At 37.2% G+C, this 18,964-nt stretch overlaps 1 protein-coding gene and 1 long non-coding RNA gene across 2 annotated transcripts in view; both read left to right on the top strand.

The window, feature by feature from the left end:
- LOC139118247 (uncharacterized) overlaps positions 1-18,964 on the top strand; it is a 98,257-nt gene that overhangs the window by 44,814 nt on the left and 34,479 nt on the right. The gene's annotated exons all lie outside the window — the stretch shown is intronic.
- On the top strand, positions 7,121-13,572 carry LOC139118666 (NACHT, LRR and PYD domains-containing protein 6-like). The gene is made up of 3 exons (XM_070682083.1): positions 7,121-7,291; positions 8,628-8,849; positions 9,096-13,572. Exons 1-3 carry the CDS (start codon positions 7,231-7,233, stop codon positions 11,954-11,956), a joined length of 3,144 nt encoding a protein of 1,047 aa, XP_070538184.1. The 5' UTR covers positions 7,121-7,230; the 3' UTR covers positions 11,957-13,572.

The raw sequence follows: 18,964 nt of genomic DNA, 5'->3' as shown, positions 1-18,964 counted from the left end.
AGGCCTTTAATTTATCCATAAAGATCATAATGGATGTATTATTATATAGCCCTGTCAATTTTTTTTCAGATTTTTGCCAAAATTTTGATTAAAATGTATAGCCATTGCAATTTGATGTCCATGAAGTCCAAAATTATCATATAAAAATTGCAGAAAAATTCATAAAAATTGGTAAAATGTTGTGCTAAAATTTTGATGTGAAAAAATTACAGCACTATAAAATATCAACCCGCTTTAAACATAGCTAACAAAACAATATCTTAACTTTGCAGACATTATATAAAAATTGACTCTATATATATATATATATATATATATATATATATATATATATATATATATATATATAAATCACATACATAGACGAAGTTATCCCTATAGTATGACGTCACACTAACGTATACGGGATACAGGATTTCCGTATACCCCTACTTCTGACGTCAGAAGTAAGGGTATACGGTCGGCACTTTTTCTACTGAAGCTCTTTGTAAGCATCCTCGTGCAGATGAAAATTGAGTGGGCACATAGGAATGTACTGAAAAATGTGGTAAAGGTAATACATAGCGTAAACGTCAAAGCTTTTGATAGCGATGATTGTGAAAGTTTGTTTTTAACTGGGGAAAACGACAGCGTTCACTGTCGTCTGCACCCTACGTTTGCTACTACCACTGTACTAGCTCATAGAGTCATCGCTCAAAATCGACAAATTAATATCACCGAACAAGAATCCCATATATATATCATGAATATGATGTATCAAAAGCAGCACATTATCCTGTCAGGTGACGGGTTAAATTCTTAACATTAGCAAAGTGTTGTATTGCTGTTGAACTTCTGCGGTAGGCTATACTAAAGCGAGAATGTTTACCGTAGCGCTGAGAATATGTGCGAACGTACGATCGTACTCTCCAGTCCTCGCCAGTTTCGAGCAATATAATTTTCCTAGGTGCAGTATCGTTAAAAAAATAACCAACAAGAATGATGTAATACAGTTCAATGGTGGTTTTATCCATATTATGATCGATATATCTGACACGATTTTTAGATAGCAGTAAAAATGACGACTGCAGTATTGCACAGTGTGTTCGTGCATTTTTTTACATTATTACTTTACCTTCAAACAAAATAATGCATCTGAAGATACTATATCATCCTCCTTTCTCTTATCCTCGATGGTGACGGCTATATCCATTCATGTTTTGCGTGGAAAATCCGACAGCAAGAGACTTCTTTGATGCATCGAGAGGAACGTGCGTCTAAATGTGAACGGAATCACCTGGAGCCGTACCACTGCATCCGCCACGCCGACATAATAAAGGTCCAAATTACATCGCACGGGAAAGTGAATTTTATTTGAATAAAAGAAAGTGGGTCTATGCATGTGATATATGAATAATCTCCCAGTATTTGTCACTCATGTGGCGTCATCAAAGACTCGTGTCTCCCCAAACATAGCTGTATCCCTCCTCGCCTAACGGCTCAGGGTATACTGCCGATATGTTGGGGGAAACCCTCGTCTTCGATGACGTCACACTCGTTCGAAATACTGAGAGATTATAATATATATATATATATATATATATATATATATATATATATATATATATATATATATATATATATATATATATATATATATATATATATATATATGATCGCTACAGAGAGCACATGTAGCGTGAAACTGAGTAACGCCTAAGTCCTGTGTTCTACTTGTTATCATTTTTTCCATATATATATATATATATATATATATATATATATATATATATATATATATATATATATAAGTTTACAGATTCATAGTTACAATTAGCAGAAGGATATAGAGATTGGTATTTTAACACGACTGTATTTACAGCAACACGACAAAATGAAAGCCTGTTAAATTGGTAACATTTTCATTTGAATAACATAATTATTTGCCATTTAAATATTTTGACTTCTATCTTTATTTCTAATGTCATACGGATATGTCATCCAAAAGTTAACAGCTGAAGAACTATTCGATATCCCAAGTTACGGCTATCACTTTGATGACAAACATTTAATTTGATACCGACGTGTATGTTGTTTGATGCAATTTTATGTTAGAGATTATTGCCATCACATTGAAAAATACGAAAATGATTTTATAAGACTGAGGTTAAAATCATTCAAAAACTGTCGGTCGGAGAATGAGTGTTTAAGAATGAACAAAAATCTTCATGCAGCTCGGAAAATGTCTTTAACAGTTAACTATAGATAATCCAAACGCAGTCCAATTAAGCTTATTCTATTTACGGAAATGTGTTTTCGCCTGAGTGTGTCATCAAATGTGCGCAGAAAGGTAGTGTTTATCAGTATAAATTGGTAATTGTCATCTTGAGATTTATTTGCTTCAAATCGTTAGGTGATATCATACGACATGGTATGCTACCACATGCATCTCACCGGTCTTTTTTTCCCAGGTTAAGAAAATGCGTTCAATGCTTTCATTCATGATACCAATCAATCATATTACTGTTGTAAATCAAATTATGCATGTAATACATTCACATAAAGAGTAATTATATCAAAATAAGTCACTGTTTCGGGTCGATTAAAGGTCAGAGAGGTACTGAGGTCAAGTAAGAAATCTGTCACAGATCTCTAATTCATGTAGCACACAAAAGGAGAATAAAAGTGTACTTTGAGCAAAGAGGAAAACTGGACTAAAATTTTACAAGCTATTAAGATACTGAATAATTCTTAGGTTACTTACTGCAATTTCTATATGACAACTGTTGAAACACATAAAGCTTTGGTCTTTGCATGGCATACGTGTGTTGATTTGGTTGTTACAGTAGACATTAGCCATAATTGCTGTCATTATAGTTCACGAATAATTGTTATCGGTTGTGATAACTCTCGTGTTGTAGACATAGTCTAGCTGTCATACGCTGACTAATAATCTTATTTCCGAGCTTGCCACTGAACAGATGTGCTGGTCATATGATCTTGTCAGGTGACTGCGGTCATCAATGTGCAGTCAAAATTCTGACTAAATATCAGCCTATAAATGACCCTATTTTCGTTAAGCAGCGCAGCAAATGGTAGAAATGGGGAGGAGACCAGACTATGCCATCGTTTAGTGTAGTTCCCTGACTTATTTCTATCGCTGGCTGCGCTGCAAACGAAAATAGGGTCAGGTATGGGCTATTGTAAGCATGGCTGTCATTGGTCAATTGTACGAGTGCAGTGAGTTGTATTTATTTCCAACTTGGAGCTACCTTCGAATTGAGATTTTCCATGCCCATGGAATCATTTTACCTCCACAGTTTCTCGAACCATTTATCCTATGTCGGCATTGAATGAAAAACGAAAAATCATTATTTTTTAGTCATTGCGGTACATACCTAAGGTCACAATGGTCACCAGGTCATGTCCGAGAAAATTTCGACTGAACATTATTCCATACCTGACCCTATTTTTGTTAGCAGCGCAGCCAGCGGTAGAAATGGATCAAGGATCCAGACTATGTCATGGCTGAGCGCCCTCTATCAAGTTTCGCAATGCACTGTAGATAATGTCAATCCACAAAGCATGTTTCCAGTAAAGGCAAACCCTAAATTCTGATAAACAAAAATTGTCCAACGTACTCGAGCAAAATCTAGAACTTCCCCGTGCTCTGAGCAATTAAATAACACTGGCATTGAGATACCTCAAACTCGAAGGAAGGACTGACGCTGAGAGCTACATCAGCAATTTTAACAACTTTTTTAATTCAGAAGAGTCCTAAACGTTTGCAAGATTGTCAATTGCAACCTTTAACCCTTTCCTGTTAAAATCCAAACAAAACATAGCAGATACATTAGGACAATATGTTCAGTAGAGACTCAATCTGCATTACATCCACCAAATTCAAACTTAAGGAAAGCCGTTTGAACTACTAGAAGCCCCAGTAAAATTAAACTGTCTTCTTCGTGTAAAAACTAGAGGGCAAACTGTTCTAGCCTAGACGAGACAAAATAAATTGTGTAGTAAGGAATTTTTGCGCTTCGACTCTTCTGAGAGTTTGCCTTCGAATCGAGTACAATATGTTACACTTCTGTTGTTCTTTTATTTGGCGACCTCGTCTTGAATTTCTTATATAACATAGGGTAAAATTATAACTACAACTACTTTGTCTCTTATGGCGATGAGAAGCGGTCTTTGACAGTCGTGATGATAAAATGAAGGTTTGATCGTTTCTGAATTATTGTCATGATTGATTTGAACATAAATTTATGTTGACAGCGGAATCGCATACGCCACGTTGGCTTAATGTTTCTATGACAAGCGTACTGTACATTAACTGTCCTGTTAGGTTCGAGAACATTATTCATACGGAAGGCAGTTCATGACGTCATCGATCTTGACCACGTTTATTGCAGGAAATAAGAATGTTCATAGAAAATTTTCCCAAAACATCTTGACTCCTGTTTACTGCTTATTAAAAGGTCACTAGCCATCCAAAGTAATTAACTGTTGCAGTATGAAGATTACATTTTCGCGTTCTTACACTATATATTTGATGTACACATTAAAAAAGATGGAAAACAAACACAAGAGAACAAATGCCATGGCTTGTAAGTATAATGCACGCACGATGTTGGCAATACACTGGATTTGACTTTGCTCTGCATAGACATATCCAGCAGCATAAGTGACAAAGGCACACTTGATTCTTTTGACGCTCTCCATAACATTTTAAGTTCAGGGAAAACGTATTATATGACGAGCATACTAAACTGTTACTGTCAATGTTCTATGCTGTTTGGCGTACAATGGCTTTTACAATATGTTGTCAGCAGTCTGTGTATTAGACCATGGACTCTCAGAGAAAGATTCACAGGGTCTATGACTTGACTCGGTACAAGTGTGTGAATAAAACTAATTTTTAAATGCGATGTAGTTGATTTATCATGAGATTCTCTGTGGCGGAAACTTACCTATCACGTTCATCCTGAGCAGATGCCAAACTTTTATATAACGCAGCGAAGACAGCGTTCGATCATACTCCGGTCAACCAGATCATATTGTCGCGTGAAAGTAATATTTAAGGCCCAATGACTTGCCGAAATGATTTTATTCAACAAAATCACCAACTTGACACTAGTCTTGGTGTATACTCGACAATCAGAGTTGAGGCGACGGTCTGATATCGCTTAAACTATACTGCTACATCCAGCTGAAGTGATGAAGTCCACAAGTGTCTTGTTTTCAAAGGGAGGGATGGCTTGTGTTAAGGGCAGTGACGATTGTCCTCCAGGCAAATACGCAGGGGAAAACAAGGGGCAAAATCACTGTCGCAGCTCCATTACTTGAACAGATATGGAAAATTTTCGAAAACAGATTTCAGTGGGAACAGCAAATGTACAAAATGTTTGTGTTATGATTAAGGAGATAGATAAAAGACATAAATTTTCTCAAATCTAAGTATTGAAGTGATGAAGGTTTGACCTGAGGTCGGGACTACTGGTGGTATTCATGGCGTGTTTTATTTTTAGAGCGCCACCAACGTTCGGCGTGCTATGAACTTTGTGTTGTCATCATGATAGTACAGAAAAAAAGAGTAAAACAGCAAATCATTCAGGAAACAACCGACTGACTGAGTGTATAAATGATTCAAGTGAATGGCAAATGATGACCGCAATACCTTTCCAATAGTTACATTTGCCCTGAAACTCCAACATTCATATGACATTCGCATATTACCGACTTCATTTTTGTAATATAGGAAGTAGCAGTGAGAGACAAAGAAAAAAATCACTCTGTCGGGGAAGGGGAGGGTGTCGAAATTGGAATTTGTTCAATAACGTGTTTCATGTAAAAGAATGTCATGCCTTGTGTTTAAATTTATAGAAACTTGCCATTCATTTGCCCCCCCCCTCTCTCTCTCTCTCTCTCTCTCTCTCTCTCTCTCTCTCTCTCTCTCTCTCAGGGACTGGACAGAAATTACAGGGAGGTGGGCCGGTGTTTTTTTATGGGATGGTCGCCATTTTTCGCGCAAGCATTTTTGAAGGGTCATAAAATTTTGTGCAAGCATATGGGGGAGGGTCCCCTTTTTTATGCATCAAAGCTGAAATTGCATGTGCACGTATTGAAGAATATGGAGTACTAAAAAAAAGAAAAAATACCTTCTAGCTCTTCCATTTTCTGCCATTTCCACTGTTGGCGCTCCCTTCGGGTGCAAGTTTAAGGGTCACCATCTTTGATGCAGCGGTGTTTCGAAAAACACCGGTCCACCCGGCCCCCTGTAATTTCTGTCCAGTCCCCAAGAGCTTGTCTGTATCAAAACATCATATGATATCCTTTAAAGGTTCTGTCAGGCTCATCGTGAATATTTCGCTGGTTTAGACTCATCCAATGTACTAAGTTGGACATGTGAGGTCAATTGTGGACGCCCTCAAGGTTAGGAATGAAATTACTCGTATCTCGTTTTCAACCAACTTTCCTGCACTTACCTTCCCAATTTGAAAACAGTTTCAAAGTTCAGGGATTTTTGAGCCGTAGGTTTGAATTATAACAACAAAATCTGTTTGTTATATTCGTCGGTCTCCATAAAACTCGTTGAGTCACCCGACGCTTGATACAAAGATGCAGTGTAAATAAGGAATGTGGTAATATTTCTTTATACATATCAATGCCATCATAATCCCTATCCTGGCATGTTTGTAGAATAAATGATCATGTTACGATGATTTTACATCAATCCGCTAAATTGGAGAGATAATAAAGTGCTTGCGTTGCTTACATGTGTTTCCGTTGTGATATACTTGTCACATGTCTCACACACGAAATACATGTGCAGTTCTTAAAATCCTTCTACTATGATTGTTTCGAGCAGTTATGGCTACACAGCGATTTTGTTGACGTCACATGGCCTGTGTATCCATCGTTTGCAAACATTACGTGCACCTTGTTCTATGTAGAGGGCAAAAGGTTAAAATAGGTCGCGCTTGAATCAAATTTCGTGACCCTAACCTTTACACTGGGGACCATCGACATTATTGGCCGCCCGTATCACGTGAAAGTGAGAATAAGGGCTTATGATTGGTTGACAATGTGCTTACGGAAAACAACCCTCGTGGTTAACTAGTGTTTGACTATAAATAATGTAGTTCATTATAATTAGTGCATGGATGACAGAGCTTGCACCGTATGTGATATAAAATCGAGCTGTACGCAAACTCTCCCTCGTCAGCGGATCACTCAACCTACATAGAGATGGCGTCACTTGATCCGTTCAAAGTAATGCTGCATGACATTGCACAGAACATCACAGAAGGTATTGTATATAGATATTTTTGCAATATGACTGTTTATTACATTTAGTCGATTTACTATAAAATCGATGTTTCTGCGAGCAGTAGCATGTGATCTGCAGCATAACAGTGGTAACAAAGTAATAATGTGGTTAGCTGCACAGTTACTTGTTGGCTTCACTCACGGTCCCTCCACAAATACGTGGCCCATACTATAGACGTATGTATATACACGTCAACCTACTCATTATAGGCGTCTAGGGGCAATACACACAATATGTCGTACACACAATGATTTCAAATATGTATTTTTGCCGCTGCAACTTTTGCGGGGCTAAGGGTAAGATGAATGATGAAATTGTGCAGGTAGACAATCAATTTTAGGCAGTTTGCGTTGATACTTAGAATCTCGAGAATTCTCGAGTCTAAGGTCGATTGCAGTTTTTAAGATGGAGAGACATATATTCGGACTCTCAAAATTTGACAATATTCTTTTGGCCTACCGCTTGTAAGGGCTCATTTTGAATATTATGGAGTAAATAAAGTTTCAACGTGTTTAGTTTTCCCCTAGAGATAACACAGGGACGGCGGCCATTTTGAATTTCAAATATCGGTAAATATTTGGCGATTGGTTTCTCTTTTACCAAAATTTGCACGGTGACCCCGAATTTAATTCTTGATTTTGAAAGAGAATGGTTTAAAGTTGGCTTGAGGAAAGTTTGAGCACATGTTTAGGTTTCTCCTTTTCGAGGCGCGAACTACCTTAAGTTATTTTGCATTACTAAAATCCGTTAAACGATCAGCTAGCTTTTCACATCGGAAAGGAAACCTCTTATCATATTTTGCATCTTCAATCTTCGGAATATATACACATAAAAGCTGCAATTTTTATGCGACATTAGATGAATGTGTCTGTCTTGTATAATGCACAAAAAATTATATACTAAGCTCTGCCAATTGCTTTTGCACAAATCTTTATCACTATCCTCTTTGGTATCATCCGCGAAGACTAAGTAAAGTTCTGGAAGATTTTTTTGACAACATATTTTAAGCATGTCCTGTTCTGTCTATTGTTAAGTTCATTCGTAAACATGTCTTCAATTTTATCAAAACGCAGAGTTCGGAAAAAGTTGTGTTTATTCTTCCACATGACTCTAGTGCAAGCATCCGATGTTGCTTTAAAGTTGACAATTCATTCTTTCTTCAGTGACTGTGAATTTATTCATTACCATGCTATCGACAAGTGGTTTTGTTTTACTCTATTGACTTCGGAATGAGGCAAGCAAACAACCAAACAATCAAACAGACAAAAAATCAATCAATAAACCAACCAATAAAACCAACGTTCGGTCATTACAGATAAACTGGACGAAATGAAGCATCTTCTCTACCCTACTGACTTAAAACCCACTACAAAGGCAATACCAGCGAGAGACTTGAAAGCAATAAGAAAGGCAGAAGATCTATTCGACAAGATGATTGATCTTAGGTTGCTCACGCGGGATAATACAGACCTGTTGAAGGATTTACTGACAAACGTGGGCTTGAAGAAATTAGCTGATGCTGTGAAAGACGCTTTAGGTATATCTTACAGAATCATTCGATAACTGCAAGACATCTGCCACTCCCGAATTAGCACAATTGTCAAAAGACATTTTCGATTTTAGTATACACAAGGTTAAATTTTTCCTTAGGTTTTGCAATTTATGGATTTGTTCATGGAGCTCTTGATAGTATTTTCCATCCAAATCCTCAATTCGAATTCGATATGTCTCAAAATTTGAACCAGTAAAAGTAGTAAACTATTTATTTCCATTTCCATTTCAGAACCGAAAAAAGAAGACATAAGTCAGCTTGCTTCACACCTTAAGGAGCTTTACAAGACTAAATTTGCCAATTTTAATCCTCTGCCATGGAACCCTAATTTCAAAATAAGTCTGAAAGAAGTTTACACTCAGTTGGTGGTCAAGAAAACTGTTGGGGCGTCACGTTTCAACACAGGCGAAAACGTTAAGAGAGAAGCTGATATTTTCACATCATTTAGTCAGGGCGAATATTGTAAAAGAATAGTTGTCAAGGGTGACCCCGCCATGGGCAAGTCAGTTTTTTGTAGAAAACTAGCTTATGATTGGTCTTGTGGTGAATTGCAACGATTTGAATCGGTATTTCTCATACAGTTAAAGTACTGTCAAATGAACCAACATAATATCGAAGACATAGTATTTGATCAACTACTTCCTGCCGATTTTAAGTTTACCCGAGAACAACTTCGCCATTACATAAAAAATGAAACTGGCTCAATCTTGTTTATTTTCGATGGGTATGACGAAATGATCGCCGACATAAAAACAAAACATTCCGTCGTTGGACAAATTATCCGCCAAAAGCTGCTGTATAGCTGTACAGCGCTAATCACCACAAGACCACATGAGCAGGAGAAGGATTTGGAAGATTGCAACCTTTGGTTTGGTATCAAAGGGTTTGATGAAGAGAAATATCAATTGTATATGCAGAAATATTTTCAAGGCAGGGAACATTTTGCTAATGGTCTGATAGAAGAAGTGAAGAACTTCAAATTCGAATTTGACCCAACTTTACTTTGTAATCCTCTTAATGTGTCATTCCTTTGTGCCATCTGGGAAGATGTAGCAAGTGATGAACATAGGGAGCTACGCTTTCCGCAGAAAATTACTGACTTATACACAGAGATATACGACTGCGTTATATCAAGATTCTGTAACAGAGACCAGGGTCAAAGTAGACAGAATGCAGAGAAAGTTGCTTTGGCCCTAGCTCGAGACACACATCGCGTGTATACTTCTAAAAACCGCGAGGAGAAGGTCCTCCAGTTTAGTGATCATGACATAGAAGACACAGTCTCAATAAAGTTAGGATTTCTTGTTCAAGACGTCAGTGTTTCTCGGACCCAACCTAGAAATATATATTTTTTCATTCATCGCACATGGCAGGAATATTTTTTGGCCTTGCATATTAGCAAGGTGATACAAGGCGATTCAGATGTAAGAAATTTTGTTGAACGAATGATGGAATCCCCTGAAAATAATTCCCCTACCATACGATTTCTGTCTGGATTGTTGAAAGCCGATGCATCGACACTGTTTGAGATATTTGCTCATAAACTACAAAGAATTCAGGCGAAAAGAAGCGATGATGATTACGAAAGTTTTCGCACGCTTTCTTTTCTTCTCCAATTCTGTTTTGAATGCCTTCATGAGTGCGGCCACGGTAGCAAATTCATGTCAGTCATCTCATATGCAGTCCCGGAGCGCGTCGGTGTCGGAATTCAGTACGATAGCCAAATGTTTTGGCAAGATTGGTCTTTTCTATTCAATGATTTGGAAAAACCACCCGTGGCTATAAAGTGTAATTCACAGAGCTTTTGCGAGCTTTTAAACCTCGTTAAGTATCAGGGAGAACGAGGCCCGAGCCACAAAGAAGAGAAAAGTATCAAAGATCTAGTCCTATTACTGAAAGGAAGGAACAGAACCAATACAAAAGAAGAGAAAGTTTTCTGCCAAATTGACAAGAAGAGTCCTCTTGCAAAAGTAAATTCATTGATAAAATGTAACCAAAGTCTAAAGTCACTGTCTATTTGTAGTATCGACCCAAACATCGATGATATAATGAAAATGGCTGAATACATCGTTGAATTGATCGCGAAAATAAACAGTTTAGAGGACTTGTTTTTTGGCTGTTTCCCAAGGTATCAGATTCCACCTATGAGTTCGCTGGCTAGAGTTACAGGTGAACCTCAAAAAGATCGATTTCAAGAGCGACTGCACGAGGTTATTCAAAAAGCAACTGACATTGGCGTCAGTCGCCTTCGCTTGGCCCTTTTGAACGTTGATTCATCGGCTGAGCTCATACCTTTCAAACTCATCCAAGAAACCGGGCCTAAAACTATCGGTCTCTTTGTTCACTGTTCGGATAAACGAGCGGAAAGTTTAAGTGGCATGTCTGAATTCATCAGATGCTCAAAGATGGCCAGTGATGTAGATATTCAGATTATTTGTGAGGAAGAGGACCTGGAGAATCTTCCGAAGAAATATGACACAGCTTTTTCTAACGCTAGCTCAGCGTTTAGAAAGATAGCGTTTGGTATTTGGAATTTCCGATTCCTTTCAAATAATTTAATGATCATTCCTCATCGCACCATACTCCAAAACCTATCAAAAAATCAAAACCTAGAAAAAGCAAGGTTCGCATTGTCGGGAACTCATGGTCTACATGATATAATAAAATCAAATAAGCGGCTAAAGTCACTCACTGTAATGTTTGATGATGATATAAATTCCTCAAGGTATTATGGTGAATACTATGGACTAGAGCGCGACTTAAAAGCTGCACTAACCCTGGAAGACTTTACTGTAAGGTTACTCAATAAGGATCATATGAATTGCTTAATGCCTGAAGCAAAACCAGGAAGGGTGCTTATGTCTACCATGAGAGAATTGATAGGTCCTGTCAGTGAGACCATGATAAACGGAGAATGTTCCTTATCCTCTGTGAAATTTGACTACGTCAGTGTTGATGAGGATGACAATATAAAGAATAAGGTATTGCGGTTAGTTAAGGAGAACAGTTCCTCCAAAGTGGAGTGGTCTTACAAAAGACAATGCTTGTTTTTGAATGAGTATAGGCACATAGTTTCTGTCAGGCGTCTATAATACAATAGTGTACTAATAGAGTTAAAACCAACCTTACAAAGTAGATTGGCCGCAAAGAAGGTTTACTCAAACCACTTGGCCACATCTCCACTTCTCAAGAAAGACTATGTTTTAGTCATTATTAGCTGCTGCAATGGTACAACTGTACACACTTATCCGACGGGCAAAGTCGTATAATCAGAGAATTGGATGGCAAAATATTAGAATAGGACACAAAGTATATATTACAAATGAAGAATGAAAAGAGTGAAAAGAACACACACAGTTTGACAGGCCAAGAATTATTCCTATGGCTATGCGATTATTGAGGTGGTAAGTGCTGGTGTTTGTCTTCGTGAGTTACAAAGTTTGCAAAGCTTGAAAATAAATATAAAATAGTGCCTGTCTCTACAACGCAATGTTTGGGTGCATGCGTCCGTCCGTAGCCATTAATCGGGCATACATGGGCCAATTTCGTTTGAACTTTGTATAACACTTGTTAGTAGGGTCATATGTGGGTCAATTCGCTTTCGGATACGATCAACTATTGCCGCCAGGTGGCCATTTTATCACGAGTTTTTCCCGTATCTATACTTACCGAGAATTTTCAGCAACGATTTCATTTAAACTTTGTACTAGGACAATGTACAAGGACATAGAACGCACGATATGCTCTTTCATGATACGATCCAATATGGCCGCCATCCAGTTACGACTTTTCAAGTTCACAGCCATTACGCAGACATGCCAAAACAGATTTCATTCAAGTTGGTACAACAGCAAAGTACTATGACATGCGTAGAAATGTCAATTGTGTCGTGATATGCCACAATATGGTTGCCAGGTGGCCATTTTATTCAATTTCTGCATGTCAAAAGGAATTACTAGATTTATCTGAACGGATTCAATTCAAAATTGGCACAATGATTCTGTACTATTACTTTTGTGTCGCCATATGTCGCGACTTTGCTGCTGGGCAACCATTTTGTTACCATTTTTTCTGTGGTATGAAATATTTCGCAGGCATGCATGATCAGTTTCCATTAAAACTTTATACAAAGATAATGTTCTATGATCATGATGTATATGTACATGTACGTGTATGTATGTATGTATGTATGTATGTATGTATGTATGTATGTATGTATGTATGTATGTATGTATGTATGTATGTATGTATGTATGTATGTATGTCTGTGTCTGTCTGTCTGTCTGTCTGTCTGTCTGTCTGTCTGTATGTATGTATGTATGTATGCACGCAGGCATGCATGTATGTCAACTTGGGTCTTGAACAGAGCCACTGGATGGCCATTCTGTTATGATATATTTTATTCCGGAGCAAATTTGAAGGGCGTGTCTAAGCAGATGGATTTCAATCAATCTTTCACGGACCAGCATGTAAAAATTTTAAACATAATGCAACCGAGTTATGAGCAACAATGGTCAACAGCTCCAAAAATATTTGGTTCAACGGGGACTGTGTCATTTATAATGACTTGTTTGATTTCTTCTCATTATAGTTTTCTTTGTGATATTAAACATTGCACAATGAATTTTAAATTGTTATCAAATGTGATTGTCTTTTATAAACTTTGTAAAGATTATAATGTAATAAAATATTTCATGCCATTCATTATACATTGCTTCCCGTAAAAAGTTCACCGGTAAATAGAGCATAAAGACAATATTGATCCTTGAATGCTAAACTACTTATAAATATTTTTCAGCCTTCTGTTTCTTCATCAAGAAAACTATACAAATGGTATGCATAATAACCAAATAACTAATCACTTCTTTTTACTCCCTAACATGATCTATGCACCTGATTCAAGCCCGATCTCATGAGCGATTCTTGAGAGATTGCGCCAACAGACACACGGGCAGAAAGACAGGCAGATACGCAGACAGACATCAGCATACCAGTGACTTACAATGTTAAAAGCTTTAGCTCAAAGTAGTGAGAAGTGTCCTAGAATACGGTTCGAACAAAGTAATAAGCATTTCCAGACAGACCTGTATTTCACATTCATTAAGGTCAGACAGCACAACACAGAGAAAGAGATCGGGTGCGAGGGTGAAACACAAGGTTGTATTTTGTTCTCTCCTCCTGTAAATGCATGACGCACAATATGTTGGAAGTTAAATCTGTGGTTTTCATGATGCAAGCCGATGTGGATTAATAATTTTTACCTAGCAGTACGTGACGTAATTATTTGTATCTGCGTACATCAAACTTTTTATAAATCTCATTTGTGAAAGAGGGACATAAAATCTAAAATATTGAGCATAAGATGCTGTGGTAATTAAGGGAAAACTTGAGAAGAGGCAAATGAAACTTTGACGAAGCAATAGCCATTCGTGACCGTAATGTATAGAAACTACCCCAGTTTTATTGCAGTAAAAATATTTGTTCTTGATACTGTAAACTTAGTTTTAGCAATACAACCATTGACCTTGGCACAATTCATAGGTGTTAGAACATACATCCATTTTGAAGAACAGTTACAACTCACTGTATTTTGATAAGGAACCTACATATAATAAATCAAATTTTATTATCGTCACATTTGTAAATCACACCTTACATGTAGCCAGGAGAAGAAATGTCTGATATTCATTTCAATTGATTGAAAATGTAAGATTTATCGTCAAAGTTAACTGTCCCATTATATTTTGTTGGAGGTTAAAAATAGTATGATCAGTATTTGATGAAAATTATCAATTATATTCTTGTACCCCTATTTTCTATACTACTATTGACATTCGATAAATAAAGTTGTCTTCTTACTTAATGATTTATTTGAACTAAATGGCACCAGGTATATTCAACGGCGCCTGTACTGCCGTATATTCTAAAAATAAACTTCATTTGAAACATGCGGTAAATATTTAACACCTTAGGGGGCCTGACCGTTGATTTTACTGACGACATGTTTGGAAGCTCCTATGCGCAAATGTGTTGACATGCTAGGTGGCCAGACTGAACAACCTGAACAACCTGTGAACAGACTTAACAACCTGTGAAACCGACGACATGGGTAACAAGCAAGTTGGCCACACAAGTACGATTCCCTCTGACACATGGCCAGACTGGATGATGTCAATAGATGGGGAAATGATGATTTCAAATTTGTCTATACCTGGTACACGTGGATCCTTAAATGCATATGGTGCATTAGAGGAGAGTCAGAACTGGACACTCGAATCTCAACTGGAAGCTGGAATCAGGTTCCTCGATTTAGGTTGCCGACTATTCAAAGATCTATTTCCGATACACGAGAGCACAAGGTATCAATTCACAATGGTTCATACCGTCCTGAACGAGGTTGGAAAGTTCTTGAGAAAACACAGGAGTGAAGTTGTGATCGTTCGCATAAGGGAGACCGGCATATCAGAAAGGAATACAAAAACCTTTCCAGAGGCCTTGTCCGAAATGCTGAAGGGCAATTCATCTGTATACAAAGGCGCACGTTCCTTTGCAGTGAAGCTTAACGACGTTCGCGGCAAAATTATAATTGTGCATGACTACAGTGATGATCACAATATTCCTGGTGTTCCTTTCAGCTCGATACACGAGGCCAACGTTAAATATGCACTGACTAATGACGAAGAAGACCTTGGCAAACAGTGGGACAGTATTCGAGATCATATGGACAAAGCATCAAATGAGAAATTAACGAAAGCCTTTATAGTGTACTGTGGCAAAATGCCAGCGTCTATGGTTAGCCCACTTCCATATGTTGCGGCTTCAACTATCAACAAAAACTTGAATGATTTCTTGAAAGGGAAGAAGAAGTTGTCAGATAACTTTGATTATAGATGTGGCATAATCGCTTTGGATTTTCCATGGTATAAGTTAGTAGAACTAATCATTCAATCAAACCAAGTTGAAAAAGTATTGTAATATATCACTGTCACATTTAAATATTATTGAAACTTATGAGAGAGGTGCAATGACAGAGGGGAAGACTACAACGCAAATGTTCATGTCTACTGCCATTTTGTTCTCTATATTAGGCGTCATTCGTAGTTTCATCGTCTGCTTCAAATAATTATGAATATGCAACTTGTTCTAGGTTATTATAAATCCCTAAAATTGCTCTGTGACCCATAATTTAAGATGCGATCTGCTCAGTTAAGATGAAGGACAATGAAACAGAAATAGGAAAATATCGGACTCTCTCTCAGTTATTGACGTAAAGTGTCAATCACATTTGCACAGTTTCATTTTGATATCAAGTATAGTGTAAGTCTCAATAATTCCGTTGTTTTGCTGCTACTAAAGAAGACATTCAATTTAAAAGGTTATCTTTGATTACTGCCATGTTTAAAACAACAGACCCACAATACTGTATTCCAGTTCCTAGTAGGTAAGAGTAATCGGCTATTAGAAGCAAACATACTTAGGCTGCATTCACAAATATCGGGGGGGGATTGAGGGGGATTTTAAAATATGAAGGGGATGTTGGGGCATTTGAAAGGATTTTGGGACTTAAAGGCGGGGGAATCGAAGCAAAATTGTCTCTCATTGACATGAATATGTGTTGGGTTGTCAGTTTATAGCTGTAACGTTTGGCTTTAGAATTTTTGAGTGGTTTAATTTGCTTTGTGTATCCACTGCAGTTTCTTGTTCCACTCCCTGAAGCCTGATGAAAAGTCCAGGTGTTAACACACCATACGCATACAGTCAGCATTGTTATCGTTTAAAATTGAATTCAAGTCCTGACTAAAATTCATTTGTCATCATCAACAATGATTGCGGTCTTTACACATATTCAGAATATTTGCCAAACAGAATATTTGTTATTCTTACATGCTGTAGGGCGTAGACAAGAAACTGCATTGATACACAGAACAAAGCATACATGATTGGCTAAAATCACAGCGAATGTCCTTTTTATATAATTATTTTAATTATGTTCATTTTTCTGACGGGTGAGGGAAGTCATCCTTTTTCCAAACCTTTTTCATATGATCGCAAAAGGGGCAATAGTTGTAATGTTTATCTTCATTTATAGTTTGGCTTGTAATTGTACAGAGGGCACTTTAATTGTCTTTGTTTATCAAGAAGCTGAATACAGTCTAAAAGTCATTATATTACCATGCCCTGCCCGTCGCATTTTGATTGGTCCAGCTGAACCACGTGACCGACCACAAATACACAGTAATGGTTTGTTTACATGCCCGTGAATATGAATAATAAGATTAAAAACTCAAAGTATCGTAATTTTACACCTCAAACGTAAATCATAATCAATCACAAAATAAAATGGAGCACTTGTAGGTCAAGTTGACATACTTTTTTCTGAACATCTCCGGATTTGCCATTTTTTTACGGCCCGCGTGACAGTGCGTCGCGTATTGCTAAGTTTCTGGGGCCCAGTTGTCGTTCGATCCTGAAATTTTCGGAAATTATGACGGTTTTCTTGGGTTCGCTGATAATATAATGGAAATAACAGACTCCGCTCTGACCATTAACGTGTATTTGTGGGCGCGGGCTTGAGGAAAGCAAAATTAACGGGCTCGGTAAGCCTCGCCCGTTAATTTTTGGCTTTCCTCTCGCCCTTGCCCACAAATAAACGTTAATGGTCAGCGCGTCGCCCGTTATTTCTATAATATTTAATAACATTTACATATAATAAATACACAGATATAGCAGGTTCTGTCAGGGAAAATATTTAATAGTTTACCACTAGACTACCATGAGACATGAATTAATGTTTTTGGGTGAAATTTAGTATATTTTGTTTGTTCAGATCTTCAGTTTCAAACACCCCATTTTAATCATGTGCATTTGTATCAATTGTCAAACACTTATAAAAGCACAGATTTCGCTAGTTTAGAGTTGTAAAGAAATTCTTCATGGTTTCATCATAGACTGCCATGTGTAGTGAATCAATCAATTTCGGTAAAATTCCAATATCGAATTTCTTGTACACATGTCCACTTGTAACCACCTTATTCTAATCAAGTGCATTTATATTCATTACAAAACGTCTATAATGGGTCAACCGTGTATGATTTTGGTGAAATTCCTAGATCAAAATTCTTATAAACATTCGAATTGAAACCCCCTATTCTAATCAAGTACATTTATGCCAATTATCAAAAGTCTACAAATGCACAGCTATTGCTAGTTTTACATTGGACAAAAATATCCAGAGTTTTCTCATAGACTACCGTGTGCAGAGAATCCACATTTTTGGTGACATTCAAAAATCAAATTTCTTGTGCACATATGCACTTGTAACCATCCTATTCTGAGCAAATACATTTATATTGTTCATAGTTATCTTAGAGACTACCATGACTAGTGAATCAACATTTATGATGGAATCCAAAAATCAAATTCCTTATACACACATGCACTTTGTACCCTCCCACTTCAAGCAAAGTACATTTATATAAATTATCCAACATATATAAATGTACAGATATAGCTTGTTTTTAGGCGAAAACTGTTAACAGTTTGCTCAATAGAGTCAACTCTATTATGATTTGATGTTTTCGGACAAAGCACTATATCAGCCACATCTTGCCTCCTAATAGTTGCGCAAAATGGCGACCCTTATTCAAAGGCAAGCGTGCAATGTTATGGCCCTTCAAAAGTGCCCTCCCCTGTAATTTCTCTTCAGTCCCTAAGAGGGGATTTGAACATTGTACAAGTCAGAAGGGGACACTTGAATGCATTTGAAGTTTATGTAGGGGTCATTTGAAAAAATAAGACAACAATTTTTGATTCTCCCATGCCCCCGCCAGGGGTATTTGTGAATGCAGCCTTATGTATGCATTTTAACAAATTTGATCGATTGTACTATATGCTGCGAGTGACAAACTGTTGCCAATGTCTCACTCAGCGCTTTATGGTTGTAATACAATATTCAGAAATATGCTTTTTACATTTCGTTTGCCTCATCTGATTTATGTAAAAACGGCTGAAATCAAACAAACAAATAAATATAAATGCATAAACAAATAAATAAATATACACAACCCAATGTACGATTAAAGGACTACTGATGTTGTTTC

This window comes from Ptychodera flava, chromosome 19, assembly GCF_041260155.1.
Source record: "Ptychodera flava strain L36383 chromosome 19, AS_Pfla_20210202, whole genome shotgun sequence".
Taxonomy (NCBI): domain Eukaryota; kingdom Metazoa; phylum Hemichordata; class Enteropneusta; family Ptychoderidae; genus Ptychodera; species Ptychodera flava.
Note: the sequence above shows the minus strand (reverse complement) of the source record. Positions and strands in the feature narration are given on the sequence as shown.